General features: G+C 48.6%; 1 protein-coding gene across 1 annotated transcript in view; it reads left to right on the top strand.

The window, feature by feature from the left end:
* LOC138297376 (pro-neuregulin-2, membrane-bound isoform-like) overlaps positions 1–15,637 on the top strand; it is a 1,431,716-nt gene that overhangs the window by 927,574 nt on the left and 488,505 nt on the right. The window contains exon 2 of the mRNA XM_069236762.1: positions 5,148–5,213. Coding sequence (XP_069092863.1) covers positions 5,148–5,213 — 66 coding nt within the window. The remainder of the gene's footprint in view (positions 1–5,147; positions 5,214–15,637) is intronic.

Genomic DNA, 15,637 nt, shown 5'->3' with positions numbered 1-15,637 from the left:
CGGGAGTCCAGGCCAGGTCTGGCTCCCTTGACCTGCTGGATGAGCACCGCTGAACCGGGCCCGCGGGGCAGAAGAGCACCGCTGAACAGGGCCCGCGGGGCAGAAGAGCACCGCTGAACAGGGCCCTGCCGTGGAGATAGGCACCGCTGAACAGGGCCCGCGGTGCAGAAGAGCACTGCTGAACAGGGCCCCGCCGTGGAGATAGGCACCGCTGAACAGGGCCCGCGGTGCAGAAGAGCACCGCTGAACAGGGCCCCGCCGTGGAGATAGGCACCGCTGAACAGGGCCCGCGGTGCAGAAGAGCACCGCTGAACAGGGCCCGCGGGGCAGAAGAGCACCGCTGAACAGGGCCCCGCCGTGGAGATAGGCACCGCTGAACAGGGCCCGCGGGGCAGAAGAGCATCGCTGAACAGGGCCCCGCCGTGGAGATAGGCACCGCTGAACAGGGCCCGCGGTGTAGAAGAGCACCGCTGAACAGGGCCCGCGGGGCAGAGGAGCACCGCTGAACAGGGCCCCGCCGTGGAGATAGGCACCGCTGAACAGGGCCCGCGGGGCAGAAGAGCACCGCTGAACAGGGCCCTGCCGTGGAGATAGGCACCGCTGAACAGGGCCCGCGGTGCAGAAGAGCACCGCTGAACAGGGCCCCGCTGTGGAGATAGGCACCGCTGAACAGGGCCCGCGGTGCAGAAGAGCACCGCTGAACAGGGCCCCGCCGTCTCAAGCACCGCTCCGCTGGGCACCGCTGTCTCTCCACCTCTTCGCTGGGCCCTTCTTCTCAAGCACCGCTCCGCTGGGCACCGCCGTCTCATGCACCGCTCCGCTGGGCCCTTCATCTCAAGCACCGCTCCGCTGGGCCCTTCATCTCAAGCACCGCTCCGCTGGGCCCTTCCTGTCATGCACCGCTCCGCTGGGCACCGCCGTCTCAAGCACCGCTCCGCTGGGCCCTTCATCTCAAGCACCGCTCCGCTGGGCCCTTCCTGTCATGCACCGCTCCGCTGGGCACCGCCGTCTCAAGCACCGCTCCGCTGGGCCCTTCATCTCAAGCACCGCTCCGCTGGGCCCTTCCTGTCATGCACCGCTCCGCTGGGCACCGCCGTCTCAAGCACCGCTCCGCTGGGCCCTTCATCTCAAGCACCGCTCCGCTGGGCCCTTCCTGTCATGCACCGCTCCGCTGGGCACCGCCGTCTCAAGCACCGCTCCGCTGGGCCCTTCTTCTCAAGCACCGCTCCGCTGGGCACCGCTGTCTCAATCACTGTTTATGGTTCACTGTGCCCACCATGCCTCCTCCTTGACCAGTGGAGACTATCATCCACCTGATGGACTGTGGCTTTGCACTCCCCAGGATGGTACAGTGGGCAGCCCACCCACTGTAGAGACATTGAGAGACTGTGGCTTTGCACTCCCCAGGATGGTACAGTGGGCAGCCCACCCACTGTAGAGACATTGAGAGACTGTGGCTTTGCACTCCGCAGGATGGTACAGTGGGCAGCCCACCCACTGTAGAGACATTGAGAGACTGTGGCTTTGCACTCCCCAGGATGGTACAGTGGGCATGGTGGCTCCTCGTGGATCTGGCGTCGTGGACTCATGTGGCTGTGGTGCCCCCCCCTTCCCTTCCCCCTGAGGTGCCTGTAGTTTTTACATCTGATGCCCCTGCAGTGTTCTCTCCAAAGGACTCAGGTCTCCTGTGTGGGCTTTGCCCTTATTTCTCAAGACTTTGGCCCACGGACATGATGAATTCGTAGGATGTGCAGGACTTGGTACTTCAGTTATACACTGATGTGTATGTCATTAGTTTTGTTGTGAATATCTTTCATGGTTGTACGATAATTTTCTGAAGCTTTTTGGTACATAAATATTTATTCCAAATTTGATTATGTCCTAGCATTTTTCAGGGGTGTTTGGGTGGTGTCACTGTGACTTGTTGCTCTGCATTGGTGTGTACATAGTTGGGGGGGGGGGGGTCGCATATGTGTGTGCCCGTAACCTTTCGTCCTCCCCCTCCCGTGTGTCGTAGGTGCAGTACTCACCGTTGTCGTCTGCGCCGGACTTCGTACTCGTGGTAGATGAGAAGGTAGACGAGAGCAGGTAGGATGTTTAATTCGGGTTCCATGCTGTCCTCCTTCCTCCTGGAGTGCGTAGTGGTGAGCGTTTTCCCGTCCGTAGTCTGTTTCCGCCGTGTTTTTATCGGCGGTGCTCCCGCCCCGGAAAAGGTGGCGGATTGGTGAGTTGGAATAGTGTGGGCGGTACATTGGCTGCCGCCTGGCTGTTGGCGGTGACCGCCGCGCTGTTTGTTTGTACCGCCGTGGCGGTCGGAGTGTTAAAGTGGCTGTCTGTGTTGGCGGTTCCCGCCAGGGTCAGAATCCCATATTTTTTACTGCCAGCCTGTTGGCGGGTTGGCTGCCGCTTTAACACCGACCGCCAGGGTTAGAATCACCCCCTTGGTGTCCTGGTGACCCCCATTCCAGGTCACCTTACAATAGCGCCAGCCCCTGCATCACAGAAATCTAAACACAAAGCTAGAGTAGATTACATCTTTGACTGATTCAAAAGAGCCGACTTAAGTCAGGGGGCACAGACCAAGTCAGTACCTACACCTGAGGGTTTCCCGGAGGTGCCACCACCACCACTTAATTCCCTCTCATCCCAGAGCAACGCAGGAAGAGACAATTCATTTGGGGACTCTGATGAGGAAACGGGCCTCTCCCAGGCCTTGGCATCCTTCTTCAGACCCTGCACTTCCTCTGGGACAAACACCCTTAGAGTCGACATCCAGTATGTTGGACCCCGAAATTGTCCTTCACTTCAGGTCATCCGATTGGGCCCCAGCAGACAAGCCTGGTAAATATGTAGTGGGCATTTGAGAAAAACGCTGCAAAGAGAGGCACGTAAACGCCTATCACCTTTCCTTAGCAGACTTTTGCCTTTAACCCTGAGATCAATCCTAATATTGCCATTGCCCTGGTAAAATATGTTAAGGGCCCTAAGAAGGGGATTTATATGTCATACCAAACATGCCAAGACTAGCTGCTGGAAATCACCGGGCCCCTAACCAAGATTTTGGATAGGGCTGAAGAGGCCAAGCTGTCTGGGTCTTTAATTTCTCACCTAGTGTTTTGTAGCTGAAGGTTATATTTTTTAGTTTTGCCCCCTGTCACCCCCCCCACCCCGGGGGATAGGCCAACTGCTAATTGCACTATATAAACCATATAAGGCTGCCTCCATCCTTACTACAGACCAGTGAGTTTGGTGGGTGATGCAGGAGGCTGGTATTGATACACAACTGTTTGGTGCACACTCAGCCATACCATCAAACGAGTTTTGTTTAGGAGTTCGTTTTGGGGACACCATGAATGTGGCAGATTGGTCCTCAGACTCCATGTTTAAGAGGTTTTATTTTAAGCTAACGTCAGACCTGGCCCATTTGGTGGTAAACAAGCTTGGAACCAGCATAATCCTTGCCCCTGGTCCTGACATAGAATATAAAACATCCTATCTCTCTTAACAGAACTTTTCAATTCTATTAAGGACACAGGGGTGAGAATTACACCACCCAGCAGGATACCTCTTCTACACCCTCCTGTTACCAGTAAGTAAAATGTTTTTTTTCTGTTGGGTTGATCATTAAAGATGAACATTGGTATTGTTTATCTTGTTGATATTAACTGTTTCTTAAGCTGGCTAGTAGTGGATCATGCCTTGTGGAGTTGCAGGAACGTTCATCAGCTCAGACCTCATTATGTTATTTTCTTTCTTACTTGGGGATGATGGCTCCAAGCAGGAATCTTGAAGTAGCTACGGTGATGTGATTCACGCGAAGAAAGGGAGTCACAAAAGAGGCAGAGGACTTTGTATGAACTCCTGTGATTTGTTGAAGGACATTGGGCCATATGTAGTAAAGCATTTTCCTATAGACACAGAATGGGTAAAACCCTTTGATACATCTGGCCCATTGTTTTTAGTGCCCAGGGGTTCTGGGATAGTTTGTTTTTATGGGCGAGCGCAAAGCTCTCCGTCCATAAAGTAATCTCTCTTAGGACTTCAAACCACGCCCAGGTCACGTCAGTCTATTTCATTGCTTCCTGGGCTTGCTCTTTAAAATCTGCTTGCTTTCATTTGTGAAAGGCATGCATACGTCATGCCTTTTCCGGTAATTACCCTGCCTACACAGCACCGGTAAACTACTAGAAAGATACGAGGCTCGACATTTTGAGCCTGGTTTCTGGACTACTTTATCTGTTAATTTTTCCCGCAGCGCGATCGGGCTGGGGCGTTTACATAGCATGATTGCACTCCGTTTTTTTGTTTTCAATTTCAGCGCAATCACACTGCATTTTACATAGCGTGATCACGCTGTGTTTTTTTTTCTTTTAATTTGTGTGGCAAGAAAAGTTACGTTAGGAGTTTACATTGCAAATGGCTCCAACTCGAGCAAATGCGAGCCCCGTTGCATTGAAAATGCTTGTTTATGTTGTGATTGCTGTTGTTTGAATCAAATATGGAATAAAGCGAAGGAAGAAAACATAATCCTCTGGTAAAATTTAAACTTTCTATTACTAAAATTAGCAAATTTTATATTGTATGGCTAAAGGTGAAGACTTTTCTTAATTTGGTCCCTCCCAGTTGGTTTCATTGCACCACATATTTGTGTTCACTTGGTTATATTTCTGGGGGAGAAGGGGAACTAACTAGTTGTGAAACAATAAGGCTGGAAATTGGAAACTTCTGTCAAAGCTTATTGCACCACTAATAAAAATGTAAAAACGAGTGAGAGAAGAGGGCAAATCGCTAGATTTCGGAGATCGAGTCAATCTTTTGCAAACAATAGTTTAGTACTTTGTCATTTCATAATAGAAGTTACAACCACCAGTTTGTCTGAACTCGTTGCATGATGCACCTTTGTTCCAATGTCATTGAAAATTTGAAGCCTGGTCTCAAAGCTTCTGTTGAACGAATTCAATTGAATAAAGAATAAAAAATAGCACTAATAGATATGCAAGTGTACAAGCTTCCTGTAAACTATTTTACAAGGGAGTGCTGCAATTACATTTTGCATGAATACGTTAAACCTATTTAATTGTTTTATACATTTCAAAGGTTGTAAAATATTTACTGTTACATTTGTTTGCTTCACTTTTATTTCATAGGCTTTGTCTCCAGGCAAAATGATGCAACACAACAGCTTGCATGCTGCAAATCGCTATTGAAATCAAGTAAGTGCAGTGGTCACTTTTCATTCTAGCTGCTAAAAACATTCTGAATAGCAAAGAAAAAAAACATTTATTTTAAGAACAAATGCCACTGGAACACTTCAACATTTCCACTCTAACTTTCATTTTTTTGGTTGACTGTAAATCCAACAAATTATGTTTCTTGGATTAAATGGCAGCATTTCAGTGAGAAAATGAATGTCAAGGGCTCATTTATATCCCATTATCTAGTCGTATGCCTTATTTATGCTGAATGTGTAGGTGAGCAGACGTAGCTGTGTGCCTAACAGTAGCCATTCTATATAGTCTTCTAAAGAGGAACATTTTAAATGTATTTCGAATAATTCGAACGATTTATGCTTTTTACTAGATCTTTGGTTTCAGTCGACATTTACATTCAATACATATATCTCATTCTGTGATTATATTGAAATATGTATTATATCATGTAGGATTTCTGCGCATATGGTGCCTGTTGGTGGTCACCTGGGATGGTGAAAGGATTTGGAAGGCCTCTTTGATTCAGGCCACTGGTTCAAGCAGCATGCTGTCTTCACGCTCCTCAGTTTTTTGGATGATTTGGTAGGAAAGCTCCATTCAACGCCGGTCTGTCAGCAGCATGGAGCAAATGGTATAATGAGCAGGCTTATGTTCCAAAAATATCTTGTCTGTTAGTGTATTATTCCCTGAATTAATTCTACTCATATTATCATTCACTGTTGCTTTGGACTACTGAGTAGCATGGGCGGTTTCTCTTTATGAGGGTGTGGTGGCATTGCCCCCCTGTTTGTTTTGTTGCCCCCAGGCCCATTTGAAAGTATTACTTTTCAATTATTCACATTTTTTGTTACCTGCAGTGCGCAGCATGATCTAGACCAGATTTGCAGTTTTTCAGGCGAGTGAAGGAGGCGAGCGGAATCAGACGTGGGTGGGGTGTGGAGCCTGAGAGGTTGAGTGACAGCACATTCAGCTGGACCTCCTTGAGGTGATGTGCACATGGCAGGTTGGACAGGTGTCTTGCTTTGCCCAGCCTGTCGTGCACTGCAACCCTAGCCTATCTGTAATGATAGGAGTCCGCGGGGGGATTGCTATCAGAGCCTCCAAGTCTCCAAAGGAGCGCTGGCTGACTCTGACCGAGCCAGTGCTCACGCTGCTCTCATGCTGTTTACAGCAAGGGAATAGCGTCTAGATTGGCTCAGGGATTGCTGGGGTGGGGCTGGAGGTCCGACCTGGAAATGACAAACTCCCTTCCCTTTCACGCCGGAGGGAAAGCGCGAGGGTTCCCTTCTTTCAGGATCGGATGGCGAGTCTTTTGCTTTGATTTAGATATAGAGATGCAAAGATGGCTGCATGACTCACAAGTAAATGCTGTTTAGGAAGCCTGTGTGCCACCTATTTTTGCTTAACAGTAAAGCTAAATGTCAGATTTACGACTCCTGGATGGATGGCAGCATCAAGGCCAACCACAAGAGCGTTAAACAGTTCCATATATAAATAAAATGTCGTGGGTGGCAGGATTGAAAATAGTTTTGTCAATTGGCTGAAATGTTCGTCTGCTCAAACTGGTCCTTCTTTATGGAAAATATGAGAACTGGCGAATTTCATTGTTTTTTATTTTTGTTTAATCGCATTAATGACTGTTCCGAATGAATGGCCATTTTAAGAGACACTGAGCAATTAAGAGGAACTCCTAGCAAGCAGCCGGTGTTCTCACCAAGAAGTCGTATGTAGGGCAGATGTCACAGTATTAATCGAGTCTTGCTTTTAAATAATATGTTTTTTTCTATTACTGTGGAGTTTAACCACGGATATCCTCATTGGGGTATTTAAAGTCTCTAGATTCATCTGAAGAAGGTTGCCTGGTGTGTCATACACCCTAGCTGACCTGTCTCTACACAAATTATTACTTCTGGGTGGATGGCTTTCTTGATTGGCTGCTATAGGACACAACTGTGTGGAAATGAAATGCCACCTGTGAACAACAAACAGGGGGACACTCCTGCCTGATCACGTGAAATTTACTGTGCTGTGTTAGTGTTTTGCCAGGATGGAAAGAGTGTGGTTTTGCTGCCAATCATGGGATCACATATTTGCATAAGGGAAAGAGGTTTATACATGGTTTTATTTAACAGAACTTAGATACCGCTTAACGAATAGAAGTTACTCTTGTTACACAACTGAGACAGAAACACCGCTCTAGAAAATAAATGTCCTGATTTAAATCTAAGATATACCTCAGCCACTCAATATCCTGTCATTCTAAAGCCCTTGATGCAATGAATGGCTTGGAAGTTGGATGTGAAAGGATTTAGGGCCAGATGTAGCAAAAAAAGAAAATGCGAGTTGCAAATTGCGAGTCCATGCGACTCGCAATTTGCAACTCGCAAATTGGTATGCAGTACGGTGTCTCAGACACCGTCTGCGACTCGCTATGGGGTCGCAATGACCCACCTCATTAATATTCATGAGGTGGGTCGCAAATTGCGGCCCCATAGCGAGTCTAGGCACTCGCAAACATGGAGGCCTGCTGTAGTCAGCAGACCTCCATGTTTGTGACTGCTTTAAATAAAGCAGTTTTTTTTTTTTTTAAGTGTAGCCCGTTTTCCTTAAAGGAAAACGAGCTGCACTTAAAAAAAAAAAAAAAAAACCTTTAGTTTCGTTTTTTTTTCAGGGCAGGTAGTGGTCCCTTGGACCACTACCTACCCTGAAAAAATATTTGTGGGTCCATTCACAAAGTGGAAGGGACCCCTTCCAATTTGCGAGTGGGTTACCATCCACTTGAAGTGGATGGTAACTGCAACACCAATCGCGACCGCATATGCAGTCGCAAATGGTATTGCATACCACTCCGAATCGCAAATAGGAAGGGAACACCCCTTCCTATTTGCGATTCTGAAATGCATATTGCGAGTCGGTACCGACTCGCAATATGCATTTCTGAATAGGGAAACGCGAATAGCGAGTCGCAAACGGCAATTTTTGCCGTTTGCGACTCGCTATTTGTTTCCTGCATCTGGCCCTTAATGTATTGATTCTCCAAGGAACAGAACACAAGCTGGGGGAGGCGACTGGGGAGTGAACGCGCAGAAAATGAATGTGCATCTTTTTCAGAAGTGTTAAAAGGCCTGTCCTGCAACCGTTAATGCTGAATAAAACAACAGCAGGAGCCAAGTGATCTAGGGCCAGATGTAGGAAGAAAGCAAATTGCGAGTTGCAAATTGCGAGTCCTTCCGACTCGCAATTTGCTACTCGCAATTTGCTATGCAGAAAGGTGTCTCAGACACCTTCTGCGACTCGGTATGGCATCGCAAAGACCCACCTCATTAATATTAATGAGGTGGGTCGCAGTTTGCAACCCCATAGCAAGTCTAGGCACTCACGGGGATGGTGGCCTGCTGGAGACAGCAGACCACCATGTCCGTGACTGCTTTTAAATAGAGCATTTTTTTTTTCTATCTGCAGCCCGTTTTCCTTAAAGGAAAACGAGCTGCACATAGAAAAACCTTTTGTTTCTTTTTTTTTTTCAGAGTAGGCAGTGGTCCATAGGACCACTGCCTGCTCTGAAAAAATAATTTTGTGATCATTCACAAAGGGGAAGGGGTCCCATGGGGACCCCTTCCCGTTTGCGAATGAGTTACCATCCACTTCAAGTGGATGGTAACTGCGAGTTGATTTGCGACCGCTTTCGCAAATCAACCTACATTGCGGTGCGAGTCGCAAATAGGAAGGGAACACCCCTTCCTATTTGTGAGTCGGAAACACATTTTGCGAGTCGGTTCCGACTCGCAAAATGTGTTTCTGCATCGCGTGCGGGCATTAGCCCCTCGCAAACGGTGTTTTTTGCCGTTTGCGATGCGCTAATGCCTTGCTACATCTGGCCCCTACTTTCCTAGCACAGCAGGCAGCACACGTAAGGCAGGAGCACCCACCTCTAAAGAATGAGGATGCATTAGACGCAAAATACTTTTCAAGCTGGGCCATAAAATTACCAATTACTGCTTTGAAAAGTTGTCAGTCCTGGCAATAACAGACGATCTATTATACATTCTACTTAATTTCACAATTCAAAAACTGCTTCTGAAATAGATTTTTCATGTTTAGCAAAATGTTATATCAGTGAATTACTTTGACCACCGAAACGATCATTGTGGCCCACGAACATGAAATCTTTCCTCATAAAAACCTTAGGCAGATTCACAGCGAAAGTTGTGGAAATGTGGAGCTTACGTATATCCACCATGGACATTTCAGACTGGTTACCTCATTCACAAATGACGAGATGAATGCGAGTTAAGTTTAGGATTTCTGTAAATTATTCAGGTAACGTTATGGGTTGCACAAACTAACCTGGCCTATTTTACCTATGCTTTCTAATGGCGAGCCTCCCCATGTGACATTACATTTATTCAGCTTCCATCAGAAGTTTTATTTTTAGGAAAATGTGAAACTATGACCTGTCTCCGGCTGTTACCACACGCGATTAGACAGTGTGAATAATTCTTGAGCATGCACTGGCCTGCCCTGCAGGAGGTGTGACTGGGCAGGACAGTCTTCTGACACTGTGCATCGCTATCAAGGCGATGAGCGCTGCTCAAATGAATGATTAATTCAAACACTATCCCACAGTGATAAACATATTAATCAGAGGCAAGGGAGACATTAGACCTCGGATTTGTGAAGCAAGTCTTTGGGTATGGGAGCTGTGATGTTGAGCGCAAACCTTCACTCCCAAATGTTCCTGCAGGGCATGCGTAGATCACTGGAACTGCCCCTTCAATGAGGATGGGAACACAATTTATAGTGAGTGAAGCATGTGAACTAGTGTTTGGACATATTTTGTAATTGGACTCCTGTAGGAGGCTGGCCTGGCTTATAGTGTGTACCTAGTGGTACTTACACCGTATTCCAGGTCCAGTTATCCTTTATTAGTAGATTAGAAGTGTTCTAGCAGCTTAGGCTAATAGAGGTAGCTATAGCAGAGCAGCTTAGGGCTGAACTAGGAGAAATGCAAAGCTCCTACTATACCACTTATATCATATAGCACTATATCATAAGAAACACAATACTCAGAGTTACTAAAAATAAAGGTTCTTTATTTTAGTGACAATATGCCAAAAGTATCTCGGACGATATGCTCCCTTAGGAGGTAAGTAATATACACAAAATCTACACACAAACCAAAATCAGGAACGTAAACAGTTAGAAAAGTAGGGCAAACACTGTAGAACACAAGAGAATGCAATAGGAGACAATGGGCTTAAGGGCAACACAAACCATATACTCCAAAAGTGGAATGCGAACCACAAATGGACCCCAGGCCTAGTGTAGTGTGTAGAGGGTCACTGGGAGTGTAAGAAAACACTAAGGGTGTCCAGGATACCCCACCCCAAGACCCTGAAAAGTAGGAGTAAAGTTACCTTACTACCCCAGAAAGACAGTAAAGTCGAGAAAGGGTATTCTGCAAAGGCAACAACTGACTGCAAAGCACTGAAGATGGATTCCTGTACCTGAGGTCCTGCAAAGGAAGGGGACCAAGTCTAAGAGTCACGCAAGTGTCCAGGGGGGCAGGAGCCCACTAAACCCCGGATAAAGGTGCAAAAGGGCTGTCTCCGGGTGGAAGAAGCCAAAGATTCTACAAAAACTGAAGGTGCCAGGAACTTCTCCTTTGGTCAGAAGATGTCCCACGGCGTGCTGGAGGATGCAGAGTTGTTTCCATGCAGAAAGACCGCCAACTATCTTTGCTAGCTGCAAGAGTCACGGTTGAAGATTTTGGGTGCTGTCAGGGTCCAGGAAGGACCAGGAAGTCGCCCCTTGGAGGAGGAGACAGAGGGGGCCCTCAGCAACGGAGAGAGCCCACGCAGAAGCAGGCAGCACCCGCAGAAGTACCTGAACAGGTGTCCAGAAAATCTGAGCACAGCGGTCGTCTCAGCACAACAAAAGAGGGTCCCACGAAGTCGAAATCCAACTCAGCGAGTTTGGCAATGCAGGACAGAGTGCTGGGGACCTGGGCTGTGCTATTCACAAAGGAAGTCTAGCAAAAGTGCACAGAAGCCCTAGCAGCTGCAGTTCACGCAGTACACAAGATTACTGTCTGGCGTGGGGAGGCAAGGACTTACCTCCACCAAATTTGGACAGAAGGGCCACTGGACTGTTGGGGACACTTGGATTCAGCTCCTGTGTTCCAGGGACCACATTTGTCAAGATGAGAGGGGACCCAGAGGATCGGTGATGCATAAGTTTGGTGCCTGCCTTGGCAGGGGGAAGATTCCGCCGACCCACCGGAGAGATTTCTTCTTGGCTTCCAGTGCAGGGTGAAGGCAGACAGCCCTCAGAGCATGCACCACCGGGAAACAGTTGAGAAAGCCGGCAGGATGAGGCGCTACAATGTTGTTGGTAGTCTTCTTGCTACTTTGTTGCGGTTTTACAGGTGTCCTGGAGCAGTCAGCGTTCTATCTTTGGCAGAAGTCGAGGAGAGAAGTGCAGAGGAACTATGGTGAGCTCTTGCATTCGTTATCTGATGAGAAACCCACAGGAGAGACCCTAAATAGCTCTCAGAGGAGGATTGGCTACACAGAGAGATCAGCACCTATCAGGAGGGGTCTCTGACGTCACCTGCTGGCACTGGCCACTCAGAGGTCTCCATTGTGCCCTCATACCTCTGCATTCAAGAGGGCAGAGATCTGGGACACACTGGAAGAGCTCTGGGCACCTCCCCTTGGGAGGTGCTGGTCAGGGGAGTGGTCACTCCCCTTTCCTTTGTCCAGTTTCACACTAGAGCAGGGCTGGGGGGATCCCTGAACCGGTGTAGACTGGCTTATGCAAGGAGGGCACCATCTGTGCCCTTCAAAGCATTTCCAGAGGCCAGGAGAAGCTACTCCTCTTAGGCCCTTAACACCTATTTCCAAAGGGAGAGGATGTAACACCCTCTCTCAGAGGAAATCCTTTGTTCTGCCTTCCTGGGACTGCGCTGCCTAGGCCCCGGGGGGGGGGGGGTCAGAAACCTGTCTGAGGGCTGGCAGCAGCAGCAGTAGCTGCAGAGAAAACCCCAGAGAGCTAGTTTGGCAGTACCCGGGGGCCATGCTGGAGCCCTGGGATGCATGGAATTGTCCCCACAATACCAGAATGGTATTGGGGTGAAAATTCCATGATCCTAGACATGTTACATGGCCATGTTCGGAGTTACCATTGTGAAGCTACACATAGGTATTGACCTATATGTAATTCACGCGTGTAATGGTGTCCCCGCACTCACAAAGTCCGGGGAATTTGCCCTGAACAATGTGGGGGGCCCCTTGGCTAGTGCCAGGGTGACCTCACACAAAGTAACTTTGCACCTAACCTTCACTAAGTGAAGGTTAGACATATAGGTGACTTATAAGTGGCTGTGAAATAACGTGGACGTTATTTCACTCAGTCTGCAGTGGCAGTCCTGTGTAAGAATTGTCTGAGCTCCCTATGGGTGGCAAAAGAAATGCTGCAGCCCATAGGGATCTCCTGGAACCCCAATACCCTGGGTACCTAGTTACCATATACTAGGAAATTATAAGTGTGTTCCAGTGTGTCAATCAGTATTGGTAAAATTAGTCACTAGCCTGCAGTGACAATTTGAAAAGCAGAGAGAGCATAAACACTGAGGTTCTGGTTAGCAGAGCCTCAGTGATACAGTTAGGCACCACACAGGGAACACATACAGGCCACAAACCTATGAGCACTGGGGTCCTGGCTAGCAGGATCCCAGTGACACATATCAAACACACTGACAACATAGGGGGTTCCACTATGAACACTGGGCCCTGGCTAGCAGGATCCCAGTGAGACAGTAAAAACACCCTGACATATACTCACAAACAGGCCAAAAGTGGGGGTAACAAGGCTAGAAAGAGGCTACCTTCCTACACAACCCCCCCAAACGAAGGACAATAAGGCTAACCTTGGCCAGGTGAGTCTTTATTGTCTAAGTGGTGGTAAGTGGAGAGTGTAGGAGGCTGGACTGGCTTGTAGTGAGTACCTAGGGGTACTTGCACCTTGCACCAGGCCCAGTTATCCCTTATTAGTGTATAGGGTGTCTAGCAGCTTAGGCTGATAGATAATGGTAGCTTAGCAGAGCAGCTTAGGCTGAACTAGGAGACGTGTGAAGCTACTACAGTACCACCTAGTGTCATATGCACAATATCCTAAGAAAACACAATACACAGTTATACTAAAAATAAAGGTACTTTATTTTTATGACAATATGCCAAAGTATCTTAGAGTGTACCCTCAGTGAGAGGATAGGAAATATACACAAGATATATATACACAATAGCAAAAATATGCAGTATAGTCTTAGAAAACAGTGCAAACAATGTATAGTTACAATAGGATGCAATGGGGACACATAGGGATAGGGGCAACACAAACCATATACTCCAAAAGTGGAATGCGAACCACGAATGGACCCCAAACCTATGTGACCTTGTAGAGAGTCGCTGGGACTATTAGAAAATAGTGAGAGTTAGAAAAATAACCCTCCCCAAGACCCTGAAAAGTGAGTGCAAAGTGCACTAAAGTTCCCCTAAGGACAAAGAAGTCGTGTTAGAGGAATAATGCAGGAAAGACACAAACCAACAATGCAACAACGATGGATTTCCAATCTAGGGTACCTGTGGAACAAGGGGACCAAGTCCAAAAGTCACAAGCAAGTCGGAGATGGGCATATGCCCAGGAAATGCCAGCTGTGGGTGCAAAGAAGCTTCTACTGGACAGAAGAAGCTGAGGTTTCTGTAGGAACGAAAAGGGCTAGAGACTTCCCCTTTGGTGGACGGATCCCTCTCGCTGTGGAGAGTCGTGCAGAAGTGTTTTCCCGCCGAAAGAACGCCAACAAGCCTTGCTAGCTGCAAATCGTGCAGTTAGCGTTGTTGGACGCTGCTGTGGCCCAGAAGGGACCAGGAGGTCGCAAATTGGACCAGGAGGTAGAGGGGACGTCGAGCAAGACAAGGAGCCCTCTTAGCAGCAGGTAGCACCCGGAGAAGTGCCAGAAACAGGCACTACAAGGATGCGTGAAACGGTGCTCACCCGAAGTTACACAAAGGAGTCCCACGTCGCCGGAGACCAACTTAGAAAGTCGTGCAATGCAGGTTAGAGTGCCGTGGACCCAGGCTTGGCTGTGCACAAAGGATTTCCGCCGGAAGTGCACAGGGGCCGGAGTAGTTGCAAAAGTCGCAGTTCCCAGCAATGCAGTCTAGCAAGGTGAGGCAAGGACTTACCTCCACCAAACTTGGACTGAAGAGTCACTGGACTGTGGGAGTCACTTGGACAGAGTTGCTGGATTCGAGGGACCTCGCTCGTCGTGCTGAGAGGAGACCCAAGGGACCGGTAATGCAGCTTTTTGGTGCCTGCGGTTGCAGGGGGAAGATTCCGTCGACCCACGGGAGATTTCTTCGGAGCTTCTAGTGCAGAGAGGAGGCAGACTACCCCCACAGCATGCACCACCAGGGAAACAGTCGAGAAGGCGGCAGGATCAGTGTTACAGAGTTGCAGTAGTCGTCTTTGCTACTATGTTGCAGTTTTGCAGGCTTCCAGCGTGGTCAGCAGTCGATTCCTTGGCAGAAGGTGAAGAGAGAGATGCAGAGGAACTCGGCTGAGCTCTTGCATTCGTTATCTAAAGTTTCCCCAGAGACAGAGACCCTAAATAGCCAGAAAAGAGGGTTTGGCTACCTAGGAGAGAGGATAGACTAGCAACACCTGAAGGAGCCTATCAGAAGGAGTCTCTGACGTCACCTGGTGGCACTGGCCACTCAGAGCAGTCCAGTGTGCCAGCGGCACCTCTGTTTCCAAGATGGCAGAGGTCTGGAGCACACTGGAGGAGCTCTGGACACCTCCCAGGGGAGGTGCAGGTCAGGGGAGTGGTCACTCCCCTTTCCTTTGTCCAGTTTCGCGCCAGAGCAGGGCTAAGGGGTCCCCTGAACCGGTGTAGACTGGCTTATGCAGAATTGGGCACATCTGTGCCCAAGAAAGCATTTCCAGAGGCTGGGGGAGGCTACTCCTCCCCTGCCTTCACACCATTTTCCAAAGGGAGAGGGTGTAACACCCTCTCTCAGAGGAAGTCCTTTGTTCTGCCATCCTGGGCCAGGCCTGGCTGGACCCCAGGAGGGCAGATGCCTGTCTGAGGGGTTGGCAGCAGCAGCAGCTGCAGTGAAACCCCAGGAAGGGCAGTTTGGCAGTACCAGGGTCTGTGCTACAGACCACTGGGATCATGGGATTGTGCCAACTATGCCAGGATGGTATAGAGGGGGCAATTCCATGATCATAGACATGTTACATGGCCATATTCGGAGTTACCATTGTGAAGCTACATATAGGTAGTGACCTATATGTAGTGCACGCGTGTAATGGTGTCCCCGCACTCACAAAGTCCGGGGAATTGGCCCTGAACAATGTGGGGGCAC

The sequence above is a fragment of the Pleurodeles waltl genome, chromosome 1_2 (genome assembly GCF_031143425.1).
Source record: "Pleurodeles waltl isolate 20211129_DDA chromosome 1_2, aPleWal1.hap1.20221129, whole genome shotgun sequence".
Classification (NCBI taxonomy): Eukaryota; Metazoa; Chordata; class Amphibia; order Caudata; family Salamandridae; genus Pleurodeles; species Pleurodeles waltl.
This window is presented reverse-complemented; position numbering and strand designations above follow the sequence as displayed.